This window comes from Apodemus sylvaticus, chromosome 13 (assembly GCF_947179515.1).
Source record: "Apodemus sylvaticus chromosome 13, mApoSyl1.1, whole genome shotgun sequence".
Taxonomy (NCBI): Eukaryota; Metazoa; Chordata; class Mammalia; order Rodentia; family Muridae; genus Apodemus; species Apodemus sylvaticus.
Genome location: NC_067484.1, coordinates 34,121,783 through 34,137,280, shown reverse-complemented (window position 1 = coordinate 34,137,280; position 15,498 = coordinate 34,121,783). Strand labels below are relative to the sequence as shown.

General features: G+C 44.7%; 1 protein-coding gene across 1 annotated transcript in view; it reads right to left on the bottom strand.

Annotated features, from left to right (window-relative positions):
• Positions 1 to 14,586, bottom strand: part of Piezo2 (piezo type mechanosensitive ion channel component 2) — a 390,271-nt gene extending 375,685 nt beyond the window's left edge. Inside the window, exon 1 of the mRNA XM_052155704.1 lies at positions 13,625 to 14,586. Coding sequence (XP_052011664.1) covers positions 13,625 to 13,688 — 64 coding nt within the window. The 5' untranslated portion in view covers positions 13,689 to 14,586. The remainder of the gene's footprint in view (positions 1 to 13,624) is intronic.
• Positions 14,587 to 15,498: the final 912 nt, after the last annotated feature.

Below are 15,498 nucleotides of genomic sequence, written 5' to 3'. Positions count from 1 at the left end.
CTATGTCTGGACAGATTGTAGGTTCCTAGGAGGAACTACTACTGTTATTTTGCTAAATGACTGTGTTATCAGACTTCTTTATAAATATTTTTGTTTATATCACTAGACCAGTGTTGCTTTCAGTTTTAGTCACAGTTTCTTTATGCAGTAGGTGGTAGTTAATACAGAAAGTCATAACTAGTCAGAGTGCTGGGCATAAGTATCTAGTGGGCATTCAGCCCTCAATGGAGCTAGAGCTCATCCACATATGTATCACCCATAGAGGGTCAGAGGACCTCTCAGAGTGCAGCAGAAAGAATGTAAGACCTGGAAGACGGAGAGGCTGCTGTGAAATGCTGTCCCCTAGACATGACGTAGACATGGTGCTCACAGACTCACAAAAGTGGTGCTTCTCTATAAGCCCTGAACAAGATGGAACCTGTCAACATTCTGTCATGGGGGACAGGTGAGGTTCACAAGACCCTAGACCTGAGGAGCTATGATCGGCAGTTAATTCATGTTTAGGGAGCGAGAGCCATTTTCTTCAGGGATGTAAGCACTGCTAACTTGCCCACTCTCAGGTAAATAACTTTTCTCCATGCTCATGTACACAATCCTAAGTAAACTCGGGGGCCAGCATGCAGTGAATACCGGAAAGCAGGAGAGGGGCTGTTGGGATGTAGGGTGCAGCCAGAGTGAAAGGCGGGCAAAGAAGAGAGGCAATGGGCTGAAGCCCACCCACAGACATCACACAGGTTATGAAATTGTCAGAAAAACAATTTGAAAATTAAGGAAGAAATTGAAAGCCTATACAAAGGAAAAATACTTCCAGACATTGTAAAATCTGGAGTCCACAATAACAGATGCTTGGGAGGAATGAAAAAAAGTTGCGTACTCCTGGATCAGGACTGAGTTACACACTCCTCGGTCAGAACTGAGCTACACTCTCTTGGATAAGTAGTGAGTTACACACTCCCGGTTCAGGATTGAATGACACACTCCTAGGTCAGTACTGAGCTACACACTCCTAGATCAACACTGAGCTACACACCCCACAGACAGAATTCTAAAACACTGTTTCAAATCAGCCCCCCCCCACACACACACACTTTATGCTTTAGCCCTTCAGGACACAAGTGAGGACGCCTCTTCTGGTTCTATCGATGAATGAGATGAACATGAAGTTCCTATAACTGAATTAGTAATACACAAAGAAGAAATGTAGTAATTCTTAAAGACTTTCACATTAAGCTTTTTTTTTAGATTGTTCAATTGTTTGGGGGGGGGTGGCATCCAGAAAAGAAACCTAGAAAGCAGTAACATCACAAGTAAGAAAGAGATAGGAATCAAGAAAAAGTCAGGCATGCCTTTCCTTTGACATCTGAAGTAAAGAAAAGCAATTGCTATTTTAAGGCCAGTGCTGGGCACATGCAGTCTCCCATTACTGTAGGGTTTTGATGACTTCTGGGAAATGCATATAGATCTCAGGAGAGGGAAGGGAAATTTGATTCAAACCAGAGACTGATTTTTGAAAATGACAAAAAAAAAAAAAAAAAAAAAAAGCAAAACCACTAGTGGACCATTAAAACCTCACTTCAACTACATTTTGATTTAAAAACTGCATCCCATGCATATTAATACTTATTAAGTATTGTGATAGCATGGCTCATGTTACAGACTCTCCAGGGTTTGCTTGGCCAGCATCTTTTCTCACAAAGCAGCAGCACATTTAAAATATACATTTTAGGACTTGATCTAACCTAAAAATCTAAGTAAGGCTATGTCGACTTGAGCATCCCAGTGTCGCATTTGTCTAATATCCAAGATCCATTCTCCTTGATGTAATCGAATCTCTAATCAATCTCCCTGCCTCCACCTACCAAGGGCTAGGATTACATGTGTGTGCCACTGTACCAGACTGGTACCCAATTTTACAAATGGTTTTAAGGACTGGGTCCCATCCTTTAAAACAAACAATATAGTAAAAAAACTGGTACGTTTTCTTGTAATAAGTAAACTTTGGTTTGGTTTGGGTTTGGGTTGCACATTTACTTGCAGTTAGGGCTACCAAGGCTGGTCTCTTTTATATGGTAGACAGGTAGTATTCTCCTAGTGACATATATTCTCAGCCTATGTGTGTGTGTGTGTGTGTGTGTGTGTATGTGTGCACGCCCGGGAATATGTGTGTATGTGTGCATGTGTGCATGTGTGTGTATCTGTGTGTGTCTGTATACACATACATACATATATACATACACATACATATACATATTCATATACATGTTCATATACATACGAATATATATATATATATATACATCATATGTTTGTATGCGTATCTGAGACAGGATATACTATCTAACTTGGACTAGAACCCACTTCCTTGAACCCACCACCCTCCTACTTCATCTCCCTGGGTCTTGAGATACACTCAACTGAGAATGGTGTTATGTGTGAAAATAACCCAAAGCATTTCTAACTGAAGTTCAGGAAGGAGCTGGTTGAGCAAAGGGAGTATAGTTAGGCAGGGCCACCACTGACAAAAACCTCAATGTGAGTCTGAAGAAATACAAGAGCCATGGTGATGCTTTGAATATTATTCTTAAATAGGTTTGCAGTTACTGATGAACCATCCTAGAGAACTAGAGGTCTTGGGAAAATGCCTATTCACAAGAAAATGCTCCCATTTTATGGCAAACCCTCTTTCCACACTCTTGTAATCTGATCTGTAATTCTCTCTCCCAGTTGAAGATAGGTGCCCAGAGCTCTGTGCCATGACAGGCCAGCTGGCATACAATTGACAGTATTGGCACTGGCCATGAAGGTTTGACTACTTAGCAGCTAGATAGACTTCGGGTATCAAGGCCAATGGGGGGCGGAGTTCGGATGAGCCCGGGGTGAGCAAGCTCTTAAATTTAGTTTGAAATGGTGAAGAGGGAAGGGTGGGGGCCTTGAAAGACAGAGGGTTCACAGTACAGATGCTTGTGCAGATTCTATGTAGCCTTCCCAACACTTCTAGGGATGACAGGCACACATAGCAAAGACCCTAGGGTCAAAGACACCTCATCATAATTTTACACGGATCAAATCAAGCAGTTTACTCAAAATATATATTTTGTATTCCAATGCTTCTTAAATAAGTCTATCTCTATAAGCTCACTTGGCTTCAGTCATTGCTATGATACAGTCTGGTTTTCTTTATAATCACGAGCTATAGGTGGTAAAAGAAAATCTTTATATCACCAAGATCCATGCTACCAATTCAAAACCAAAGGTGAGTGTGCAGTTGGTTCCACTTGTGGCCATCACTGGTAATGAATGCACACTCTACATAGCTCCAGAATATCAATACTAAAAGTCTAAATCAGAATGTCTCCCCTTTATAAACTGGTTTATAAAATCCATGCTCAAGTAGCCACATGATTAAAATAAAATCACTAGCTGTCCCTATCCTTTCTTTAAGGGTGGTTAAAGCAAGATAGCCCTTAAGAAACTAAAACCACTTGAATTCCCAACTTCTCCTGTGTTGGATATGAAATAGTAAATTACAGCCACACCCTTTGCATTCAAGAATGACAGGCAGAAACAGTACTGTAAGAATCATGAACATAATCTATAGATGAAGCCTTTGAGGAGGAGAGGCCAACGTCACATGGCCCATTATTAACACGATACGGACTTGCGCATTAGACCACCAGAGTAGGACTCTTCCCCAAGGATTACATTCCCTCTGTGACATCACAGTCAGCTGAAGGAAGCAAGCAGGTGCAGCCTGGGGAAGCAGAGAAAACAGCTAAGACAACTCATTCTCACACAGAGCAGGAACTCATTTCCATTGTGTTTTGGTTTTTTTTAAAAAAACAAAACAAAACAAAAGTCACCCGCTTGTTAAAGCTCTGCCTTCCTCCTTGTTTCCCCTCTACCTGTGGCCAGAAGTGCTGACCTAAAGGATTTGACCACAAGAGAAAACAGATCGATATGTGTGGTTCCAGAAGAGCTGAAAGCATTTTTAAAAAATAATATGCACTTCAAGGATGCCACGCAGGTCAAACTTCACATTATCCAGTGTGTTTTTCCTTCTCTGTCTACTGCACAGCGGGTAGCAGATATTAGTTATCATGGTGATAGTCTCATTTATGACAGCTTCAGAGCATAAATCAGCCTGTTGCAAATTTTATAGTCAGGAACTTGGAAACTATTAAGTAGGAGAAGCTAGACTGAACTTTTTTTTTTTTTTTTTAGTTTTTTTTTATTCGATATAATTTATTTACATTTCAAATGATTTCCCCTTTTCTAGCCCCCCCACTCCCCGAAAGTCCCGCAAACCCCCTTCTCTTCCCCTGTCCTCCCACCCACCCCTTCCCACTTCCCCGTTCTGGTTTTGCTGAATACTATTTCACTGAGTCTTTCCAGAACCAGGGGCCACTCCTCCTTTCTTCTTGTACCTCATTTGATGTGTGGATTATGTTTTGGGTATTCCAGTTTTCTAGGTTAATATCCACTTATTAGTGAGTGCATACCATGATTCACCTTTTGAGTCTGGGTTATCTCACTTAGTATGATATTCTCTAGCTCCATCCATTTGCCTAAGAATTTCATAAATTCATTGTTTCTAATGGCTGAATAGTACTCCATTGTGTATAGACTGAACTTTTATATCAAGATCACTGATATATTCAAGAGAAAAAAAATAGGGCTGAGGGCAGGATGCCTTAGAGACCTTTCTGGACAGCCACATTGGTATGTTTACACATAATCTTTTCAGTGGGTAAAACATCATCTTAAAATGATGCCCCAAATATCTGCTCTATATTAGGACATTTAATGCCAGGGCTCTAGCGAAGGTAACAAGTCCTTGAAATTGCAGGTGCATAGAAGGAAAGAACAGTCCTAAAAACACAACACAGTGATGAGTATGCACAAGGAGCCAGGTGACACTGTAGGGACCAAGTAATGTCACAGCTGTCACATTGTGTGCAAGGTAGCAATGACCAAAGCCAGGCAGACCTTCCAGTGGATTTGACTGGCAGGAGGGTGCACAGGCCAGCACCAGGCTCAACTTTCAACAGGCTGTGCTCCAAACTTAATTTATGCTCTGTAAATGTCATAACTTTGGGCCGGGATTCTAAATTGTCTGCCCGTGAAACTGCTAGTGGTAAGTGGCTCTTTAAACCAGCCAATGTATTTCCTTAACTTACGACAATGCATTGCTTCAGTCCACAATATAAAGCGCTATTTAATGAAAGCACCATTCAAAGCCCTTGACATACAGCATCATCTGAACCTGAAGCATCCCTAAGACCTCAACGGTGTCCTCACCCATTCAACTTTACACATGAGGTATGCAAAGAACTGAGCCATTCCATAAATTGATTAAGGTCACACATCTGTATGACAAAGCCAGAGGTGTGGCTGTACAACCCAGCTCTTCAGCCAGTGCACAGTACCTTCAAAAGATATTTGAAATTCTGACAAGTCAGAGACCATGTACAATAATGATCCATGCGTTTGATTTCCTGAATGTAGATCCAGCCCTAGCAAAGAAAGGTTTGCCACTTTCTCGTTGGAATTCTTCTTAGCGAGCCCCAAATGTCCAATGATATCCTGACTCCTAATAGTCCCTGATATATAGATTATCCATAGTCACCTTTTAGACCTTTCTTACCCTATTCATCTGAAGTGCATGCAAGTGATAGAAACATTAACCCACACTGCTACACAGGCAATGAGGAGTCATCTTTGCACTGCCTACACACTTGTGCCCCAAATGAACAAACCTGTTTCTCAAAGGTATGAAAGGCAAAATGCAACTGGAACTGTCTCCTGGCAAGCTCCCTTCTTGTCCTTTAGTTTGGTGTGTGTAAACTGCTCATCCCTGGGAACAGGCTGTGCCTCTGACTGTTTTGATGATTCAAGCTAGATTTCTCATATGAGCAAGATCTCTTCCACTTAATACAGAACAAGTCAGAATTTGGAAGATAGATGTCTAATTTACTTAAAAAGCACCATGACCAGTGGATGCCATAGGCCTCTGAGGGTCAGACTCTCCTGATTCCCATTTGCCTCCATCCTCCATCAATGCACCTGGCCTTCTGCAGCTAAGTCCTGCCCAGGCACCACCTCCTAGAACCCCACAGTGCCCAATGCAGGGAAGGGTTTCCATCTCAGAGGCAACTACTCCCTCTTTGTGATGTCCGAAAGTGCAAGCATCAGGCCCTTGATATAAGACGAGGCATGTTGCAAAATTGTTATCTACTCCAAACTTCTTAATTCCCATGTGACAGAAATAGCGCTGGCTTTAGCTAAGCCCCATTACACTAGGAGAGCTGTTTAGACAAGAGAACTGGAGAAGAACAGAACCAGATGGGCAGTCTCCCAACTAGAGGAAAGAGCTCCTCGGCATAAGGGATGAGAGTCATCTGGCCTCCCAGGAAACCCATGTTGAACTAGGGAAGGCAGCAGAGATCTGGCAGATTTAACTGAGGTTCAGGCAAACACCTGAGCCCTGAAAGAAGCTTCAAGTCTTCTTCTTTGAAGAATGGCAGCTCTATTCATTGGTAAATATGGGGAGAGGCTAAGAAAGCTTGAAGCTCTGTCTGCTGCTTGATCTAGAATCTGTACATCCCCTGCAGGGGATGGGGAGGAGAGCACTTGTCATGGACTGTCCTGCAGGCAATGCACGACGTAGACTTTCAAGTCTGAAACAACATGAAGGGGACAGTCACCTCAGTCTGGGTCACTGAATCAATAACTCTAAGAAAACAGTTAAGGAAAGTGTCAGAAAAGTTCTTAACTGACGGGTGCAATCACATTAATATCTGAAACACACACACATACACACATACACTAACTATTTCTTATATATATAATACTTCAGATTTGAAAATTCATACACAAATGCATGCCACCTTGTCCACACGTAATATGAATCCTTCTTTCATGCAGGTTTGTTTCCAAAGCAGAACTTAGTAAACATCAGGAAATAGCCATACAGCTTTACCCTCCAACCACAGAGGGAAGGGAAGAAACTGGGCATTGTTCATTAAAACCACCTCAGACTAGTAAGCTGTGTTATATAGAGAGATATAAACAATATATATTATATTAATATATAGTATATATACAATATATTGTATATATACTATACTTTGGTTCTAGAATGTTCTCCAAAGGTTTAGGTATTGAAGGCTTGGTTGCCAGCCTGCAGAGTAGCTGGAGGTTATGGAAGGACCCATTTATTTAGGATGTGGGTCCCAGTTGCAGGAAGTTAGGTCACTGAGACCATGTCTTCATGAGGGATATAGGAACCCTGCCTTCCTTCTCTCTCTCTTTCTGCTTCCTAGCCACTATGAAGTGAGCATCAGTTTATACCCCAGATATCCTGCTGCTACAGGACCAAGGAAACAAGGACAGGAAACAGAAACCAAGGGAGTTCGTTATCCCAGGTAAGACAGAAAGCTAACCGTTTCAAAACTTTTTGAAAGAAATAAAAAATTGTATTATGGCTCTAAATTTTTTTTAAAAAAATAAATTATTAATAGCAAAGGACTGGGGGTGTGGCTTAGGGGTGGAGCGCATGCTCACAACGGGCAGGCCTCAGCCTCACAGAATACAAACACTGAGATGAGCAAAGTGCGCTGGATCCCTTTATCTTTGGACAGTTTAGGATGACTGGGATCATTCAAAGTTCCGAGTCTATGGCTCTCCACACAGGCTGCTGTGTACTTTGGGTCCCCTCCACTTTTTCACTATGGCTTGCTATGGAAAATCTGGTGATCATGTGGACACTGCGAATTAAAAGAAACAGCAATGCTGATAACCAAATACTAATTTTCTCCAAAACTGCATTATTTTTATTTTATTTGTATGTAGGGGACTTGCTCCTGTGTGCTTGGTGAGGCCAGGAGGGGGTCGTGAGTCTCTTGCAGCTGAGTTACTGGGGTTGTAAGCCACCCAACATGGGTGCTGGGAATCATACTCAGATCCTCTGGAAGTGTTCTGAATTACTTAACAAGCTCTCCATCCTCCAAAAATCTTAAATTTTTCAGACACAGACTTCTGTTTAGCCTATATCCAAATAAAATTTTGTCTTTGCTTGATCCCACATTAATCTGCAAATCTTATAACTATATCAGACACAGTGTATCATTGTATTGTCATTACTTACTCTTTTCCTAGGGTTTATGTTCTTTTAAAATTTTTTTACATGTGCACACATACATGCACCCACAGAGTGAATGTGCCCATTGAGTCCAGAAGAGGGTACTGAGTCTCCCCAGAGCCATAAGTACAGGTGGTTGTGAGCTATCCATGTGGGTGTAGGAGTCCCCTTAAAAATCAGCAAGTGCTCATAACCACGGAATTATCTCTTCAGCCCCTAATAATTATTCTTAAACATCTAGATATGCTTGTGCCATTTATTTGAAGATCTGATTATTTATGCAAGAAGTTATAATCATCTACCCACTGCTATTACTTAACTTCAAACATGGTTATCTCTTAGCAGTATAAAGACCAAAAATGAAAGACTCTCACTAAAAAAATAAAATCACATCAAAGAGACTGTAGACATACTGTCACGAAGTTAAAAATAAAATACTGACAGTACAATCCTAGGGAGAACTAATATTCAATAAGAAGATTGGTATCTAAAACACCACATTACAGTGGTGAGAAAGGCCTGGATATCTAACAACACTGCCTGTCCTCATCCTTGTGGCTTGATTCTACAAAGGGGCTGTGTTGCTTTTCTCTGAATCCTAGCCGTTCTGTGGCCTCCTCGTGGCCAGGGTCCAGGGGCCAGGTCTGTGGGAGTTCTGAGCTGGCAGGGCAGCTCTTCTGATTGACTTCATAAATGTAGCGCGGTACCCTGAGTTCATTAGGCATGACACAGGAGACTGAGCACACTCTTACCCAGAAGGCAGTGTTTACAACTCCATTTTACAGTAAGAAAGAGGAAGAAATGACTTTAGAGTCATGTAGAAATAGCCACAGGCAGGGAGGGCATGACCATCGATGAGGTGCAGTACATCCTCACAGAAAGGTGAAGTCCAAGGCAATGTGATGGTCTGAACCTACGACCAAACACACTTCCTACAAAGCGAGGTGCCCACATGCAGTTCCAGACCACACATCTCAAGTGCCAACCACTCCTGATCATCTGGATTGAAATATCTTCTAGAATTAAACTGGAAATGTCCAAGCCAGTGGTTCTCAACCCTTGGGTCACAACTCCCTTGTGGGGGTGCATTCAGTGACCCTTTCACAGAGGTCACCTAAAACCATCAGACAACACAGATACTTACACCATGATTCATAACAGTAGCATAATCACAGCTATGAAGTAGCAACAAAAACAATTTTATGGCTAAGGGTCACAAAACATGAAGAACTGTATTAAATGGTCACAGCATTAGGAGAATTAAGAACCACTGGTCTAAACCTTTCATATCTAAGAGTAATTAATAGTTATAAACAGGCTGAGAAGATATGTCCAAAATCAAAGTCATTTTATATGCTTTTGATAAATCCTTCAGCATCTATAATGTCCTCCCACTGATTAAATAAAAATCAGTTTTATATGCAATTTTTGGACTATGCACAGTGTGGTTTCAAAATGATATCTGATAGTGAAAATTTACTATACAAAGAAATGTTAAATGACCAAAGATACACACATATCAAAAGGAGCCCCATATTTTAAATTCAGGTGTTAGCTTTTGTCAACTTGTCAGGAAAGAGGAATTGCCTCTGTTAGACTGGCTTGTGGCCTTGTCTGTAAAGCATTTTTTTAAATGGCTAATCTATGTAGGAAGGCCAGGCCCACTGCAGGCTGAGCTGTGCCATCCCTAAACGGCTGAGCCTACGCTGGCTAAATGAGGAAGCTAGGCAAGCCAGAGGCACAAAGCCGTGAGCAGGATTCCTCCATGGTCTCTGATTCCGTTCCTGCCTCTAGATTTTTGTTTTGGGTTCCTGTCTTGGCTTCCCTCCATGATGAATTTTAACCTTTTCGCCAAATAAATCCTTTCCTCCCCCAAATTGCTTTTAGTTATGAAGTTTATCACAACAGAAGCCAAACTAGGACACACCCTAATCTTTCCTAATTCTGGAACAACATCTAGTTAAGTGGAAAGGATAGCACAGTGTTTCAGCACTTAGAATATGAGGCCCTGAGTTCAGAAGGGGAGGCAAAAAAAAAAAAGAGTTGGAAACTGAAATCATACTGAAAGAAAATAAATATAAAATATATATGATCATCAATGATTAGCTACAATTATAATTACAATAGACTGCCTATTACAGATGAGTTTTAACATTCTCCTTTGTGTTATTCATATGAAAGAAATCAACTGGCTAGCAAGAGGTCATAGATTATTCTGGAGATATGTGACATGTCCAGAGCTATGGAGATGAAAACATCTGTCAACAGATGTTCATTATGGATGGTAAACACATTCTAATATAGTTTGGTTTGGTTGTTAAAACGTAACACCTGCGTACAAGAGGGCCAACATCACTTATCACATTCCTTCTAATTTCTCGTAGAGAGCTAATAAAATAAAATAAAATAAAAAAACCACTTAAGCATTGGGCTGAAGACAAAGGCAGTTCATTTTTTTAATGTCACTCATTAGCTGAAGAGAGTAGGGCACTTTTGCAGGAAATTTCCAACATCCTGTAAAAGAACGAGGTTTAAAGGAAATGTATGTGAGTTTCTATCAAGGCAAGGCTTTGGAGGCCGCCTTGCCCAGATACAAAAATAGATGGCTAAAATGCAAAATCGATTCTAATGGCAAGCCGATCACTGTGCTCTCCGTGCCCAGGATATTAGGGAAATCTGAACATTTGATTTAGTGGCACCTTGGGAGCGAGCGGACCTAAAACACCCTCAGTAACCTTGAAAAATCTCTCTTTCCTGTAGAAGAGAACTAAGAGCCAAAATAAGGTAATTTCTCCCCAGCTACCTAAGGGTGCAATGAGCCAAGGTGCCATGTATCTTAAGGTCTGGGTCATCTTTCCAAAGTGGCAGCCAACATGAAAGGGACCCATGGAGCAACCCCCCCTCCCCGAAGCTCCGCCCTCTCTTTCCAGGGACTTCTCTTCTTCCCTCTTCCAACATTAGACTTTGAGAGGCTGACAGAAGTGGCACACTATAGGGTGACATTACCAACTGCCAAGACACACACACACACACACACACACACACACTGAGGTTAATTCACATCATCTCCTTCTCTCACATAACACATACCCATGTGTTTTCATGCTCACAACATACACTCTTACATACTCATTAGCACACTCCCACATCTCCTTAACCCACAGAAGTGTGGGAGTGCAGAGAAAAGAGTAAACCTTGGGAGATGGTCCCCCAACCTCCTTGCACCCTGTGCTGACTCAGCTCTCTCCAGGAAACTTGCAAGGAAGCAGGATGGGGTGAGGACTTCTATTCCTGTGGTCCTGCAAAAACTCCTCCCAAACAAGTCCCAACCTCAGAGCAGATTCCATCCGCATCCTGAGCTGGACCCAGCCCCTTGACTCAAGCTTGCAAATATAGATGCTGCAGGGAGGGGTTGCTGAAGAAATGGGAGGCATGTTGGAGCTGGGGCCACAGCTTTGGAGCAGTGTCCTTCCTTCGCCCAAAGCCCCCCTGGAGCCTCTAGACCATAGGACTTTCCTCTGGACGGCTGAGAGCATTAGTCCCATTAAAGGGCTTCAGGAATCTCTCAGGGAAGTCTAGTGGAAATGACTCTACACAAACCCTGTGGCTTGGGGGGAAAGGGCAGAGAGCTGAGTCCTGTAGAAGGCCCAACCCGAGAAAAGACAGCAGGCATTCAAGGGACCATTCCATGCTCTCATTTCACAGAGGGGATCCAGATGGCTGCAGGTGGCCACCTGTTTAACTCTTCTGGCAGTCTGTGCAAAACTGCTGCCCCAGGCAAGGGATGAGACAATTTAAGAGTGGCAGGGGCAAGAGATGGATGTGGCTGAGGAAGTGCAGGGAGGCAGAAAGACTTGGGGGGGGGGAGGGGAGGGGCTGGTGGCAGAAGAGAGCAGCTTCTGACCCAAGGGCCACTCTCCTTAAATTAAAACTCCCTAGTGAACTTGACACCTAACTAGCTTCCAATTAGCAAATCTAATTGGAAGGTGCCTGGTGCTTGGAAGAGAGGAGACAGAAACAGAGGCACCACCTGTGTGCCATGCACCTAGCTGAAGCTTTTCAAATTTGCTTTTAAAACTAGCAGGGGGAGAAGTTCTCCTGGATATTAAGGAAGCTCTGCTCCCTCCTGAACTGATGGTGCAGACCACTGACCAAATGGCCCTGCCTGGAACCTGGAACTTCACCAGTCTAAATCAACAGCAGCCTGTAGGGTTGGTCAGTGCTAGCCCCATCTCTAGAAGCACCTGGTACAGTGCTCACTGCTTTCTCCTCTCCCAGAACCCTATTTTCCACAGTTGTTTTTTGTTTGTTGTTTGTTTGTTTGTTTTGTTGTTTTGGGGGGGGTTGTTGTTGTTGTTTTTGGCACTTAAGTCTCCAAGAGCCTTCTAGCTAAAGCTGTTATTCCTGCAGACACCCAAACTCCAGAACTCTGTTCCGATTACTTGAGCAAACAGAACATTTCGCACAGATGCAATTCCCAGTCAATTCTGTCAAGATTCGAAAACAGACCAAACAAAAAAAAGTTGCCTTCTGTGGGAAAGCAAAGATTTCTAAGTGCAAAGCTTGCTACTGAGTTATGTTTTCTAGCTCTTGAGGGAGAAGATGGAGAGCCAAGTTTTGGAGCTCTGTGATTTAAAGGACTGGGATTCAACATAACACTGGGTGCAGACTCCTGCAGCTCTTGGGATCTTTTAACCTATACCCTCTTTCTGACTCCCTGAGCCACTGAGGATGAGGCTCTCCGAGGGACTTTTTTAGACTCTTCTGTCCCAAGGAGTGAGTTCCACTTTCTAATCCTTTAAATATCTGGAAAAGGCCGGTGCCAGCGGGCTGGATTAGGTCTGATGGTCTATACCCTCAGCATCCACCCCCTTGTGTTGTAAATAGAGGCTGCTGTGGAGGTAAAATACAGAATCATCAAGGCAATTTCTCCTCCTCCATTTCTCCTTTTCTTTTTACTGTTGTTGGAATTGTTCACTTCTTTCTATTTGATCGCTGGATTGTAAGCTGGAGGAGAGATAGCCTGAGTCCCTTCTGGTTGCAAGATGTGCTGAGCATCTGGGAACTCTGCAGGGGTGGTGGTGGCAGTGGTGGCGCGGGTGTCATCTCAAAGTCTGTTACTAGTCTTACAGGAGGGAGGGCCGCTTGTCTACAATCACTTTCCAGCCCTACTAGCATGCTTTATACACATCCTCTACAGGAAGTTCAGGAGACTTCCATTCAACTGACCAGGTCCCCACAGCAAGTCAATTCTAGTTATCGGAACTGACTAAGAAAGATCTACGTTGCCAAGTTAAAGCGCGGGTCTGTCATACTACAAACAGCTCACATCTGAAGCCCCTGCCGCTCAGCCTGCGCAGCAGCGGCCTCTCTCAGAACTGAATCCCGCAGAGCTCTGAGCCCTTCACGTTGCAAGGAAGTCCCTCTCCCAGGCGCCCTCTCATCTTCTTCCCTCAGCCACCTCCATGGACGAACCACACTCACCTACTGCCAGGCAGATGGGGAGTAGCAGCCTGAAGATCAGCCCGCACACCACTTCTGAAGCCATCGTGTTGTGGGTTCTTGCTAGTCCGAGCAGTAGGGCAAGGCTCGGGGGTCCCTAGAGCTGGGATGTCAGGCCCATGTCTGCCTAGGGCCTCGTGCGCCCGGCGACTCGTAGCCGCCCTGGCATAGCGTCGGCTGGCGCGGCGCTCTCTGCCCGGAGGGCGCGCTCGACGGGCGGGAGCCGCGCAGCTCACGGGGCTCTGGGCAGCCACCTAGCTAGGCGCTGGAGCCCCTGTGGCCCGCCCATGAAGTGAGCAATCGGAATCCAGCGGTAGTTGCTCCAGGGGGTCGCCTGGGAAGGAGCCAAGGGAGGGACACTCTAGGAGTGGGGAGGGATGAGGGCGACGAAGAGAGGGGATGGAGGAGGCTCGCTGTCCTCTGCGGGTTTTGGAGGCAGCGTTCCGGATTGACCGAGAGTTTCTAGCAGAACCCCTCCGATGTAAGCGTGTCTCGGCGGCGCAACCCGAGCTCCACTGTCCACATGGACTGCAACGCTCCGGGTGCGCTAAAGACCCGCCGGGCGCCCTGGAAGCCTCGTCCTGGAGCCCCAGCCTCGGGGCGGATCGCTGAGTTGCTGCTCAGCTCAGCCTCAGCGCCCCTAAGCTTCAGGCCAAGGAGAGCCCCCCGCCAGCTGCGGGGCGCGGAGAAACATTCCCGACGCGGCCGGGTCGCGCTGCCAGCCCGCAGGGATGCGACTCTCGTCCTCCCGGTGAAGAGCTGTGCGAGCCTGAGCCGGAACCAAAACCCAGACGGGGAGCGCGCGGCGCCACCACTGCGACTTTAGTGAGAAAAGAAAGCCCAGAAGCCCTGCAGAGGTCCCCGCGTCCCCAAACAGGCAGAGCAGCCACTCCCCAGCCGAGCTGCCAGGGCTCCCCGGAGGGCGCGCGCTTCTCCACCTTCAATGAAACTTTGCAAGCTCTCACTCCCTGACCGGCGCGTCCCAGGGCCAATAAGAAGGCGGCTTCTAGCAGCGCCGAGCCCGCCCACGGGTGCCTGGTGAAGTCGGCGCCGCGCACCAGCGGCGTGGGGCGCGTCCCGGTTGCACCCCAAGCTCAGCAGAAGACCCCGCGGTGTGTGCAAGTAGTTTTGTTTCTTAGATATAGGTATTCCTAAGAGAGTATGATGGTACTGGAAATGTTCTCCCTGTAGCCTCCTACACACTTGCTTCATAGACAAGACCTAATCAAATCTGGCTGGGAGAGTCCTATGGACCAGGGACTCTGGTTTTATATTATTTAAGAATGAAACCTTTTTTGCTGGCATGTGCTGGAGAGCTATCGGAATCAGGAGGGAGGTGAACATGTTCAGGGATGTACTGAGGATCATTCAGGTCTGTCAGGTCCATGGGCAAGAGTTGGTACGAAGCCTTAGACATCACCCCCCACCCCCAGCGGTCCTCAAGGCTTGCACTGACTGTAAAGGTTGTTATGATCGACTAATGGGGTGGAGCAATATAAGCGGGCAACTCTTGATTCTTGGATTAACACCCTGTCACTTTAACTATATAAATGACTTTTTTCTGGGAAAAAGGAAGCTCCACCTCGAGTTCAGGTGCCTTCCTCAATTCTCAAATACAGAGAGATTTAAAAACAGTTTGTGAAGATGCCTGGTAACATTGGCTATCTATATGAGCCCGCATCCCAAGGAAACTCCTCATTCCAGCAAGAGCCCAAAAGTAAAACCTTAAAAAAGAAAAGTGAGTAAGCTACCCAAAATCTTCTGTGTATTGTACAGTGGGATAGCTTGTTCTTAGGTCCTAAGAACCTAAATGGCACCCCTAATTTTAAATAACTTCGATTCAAAGCATGCATCTT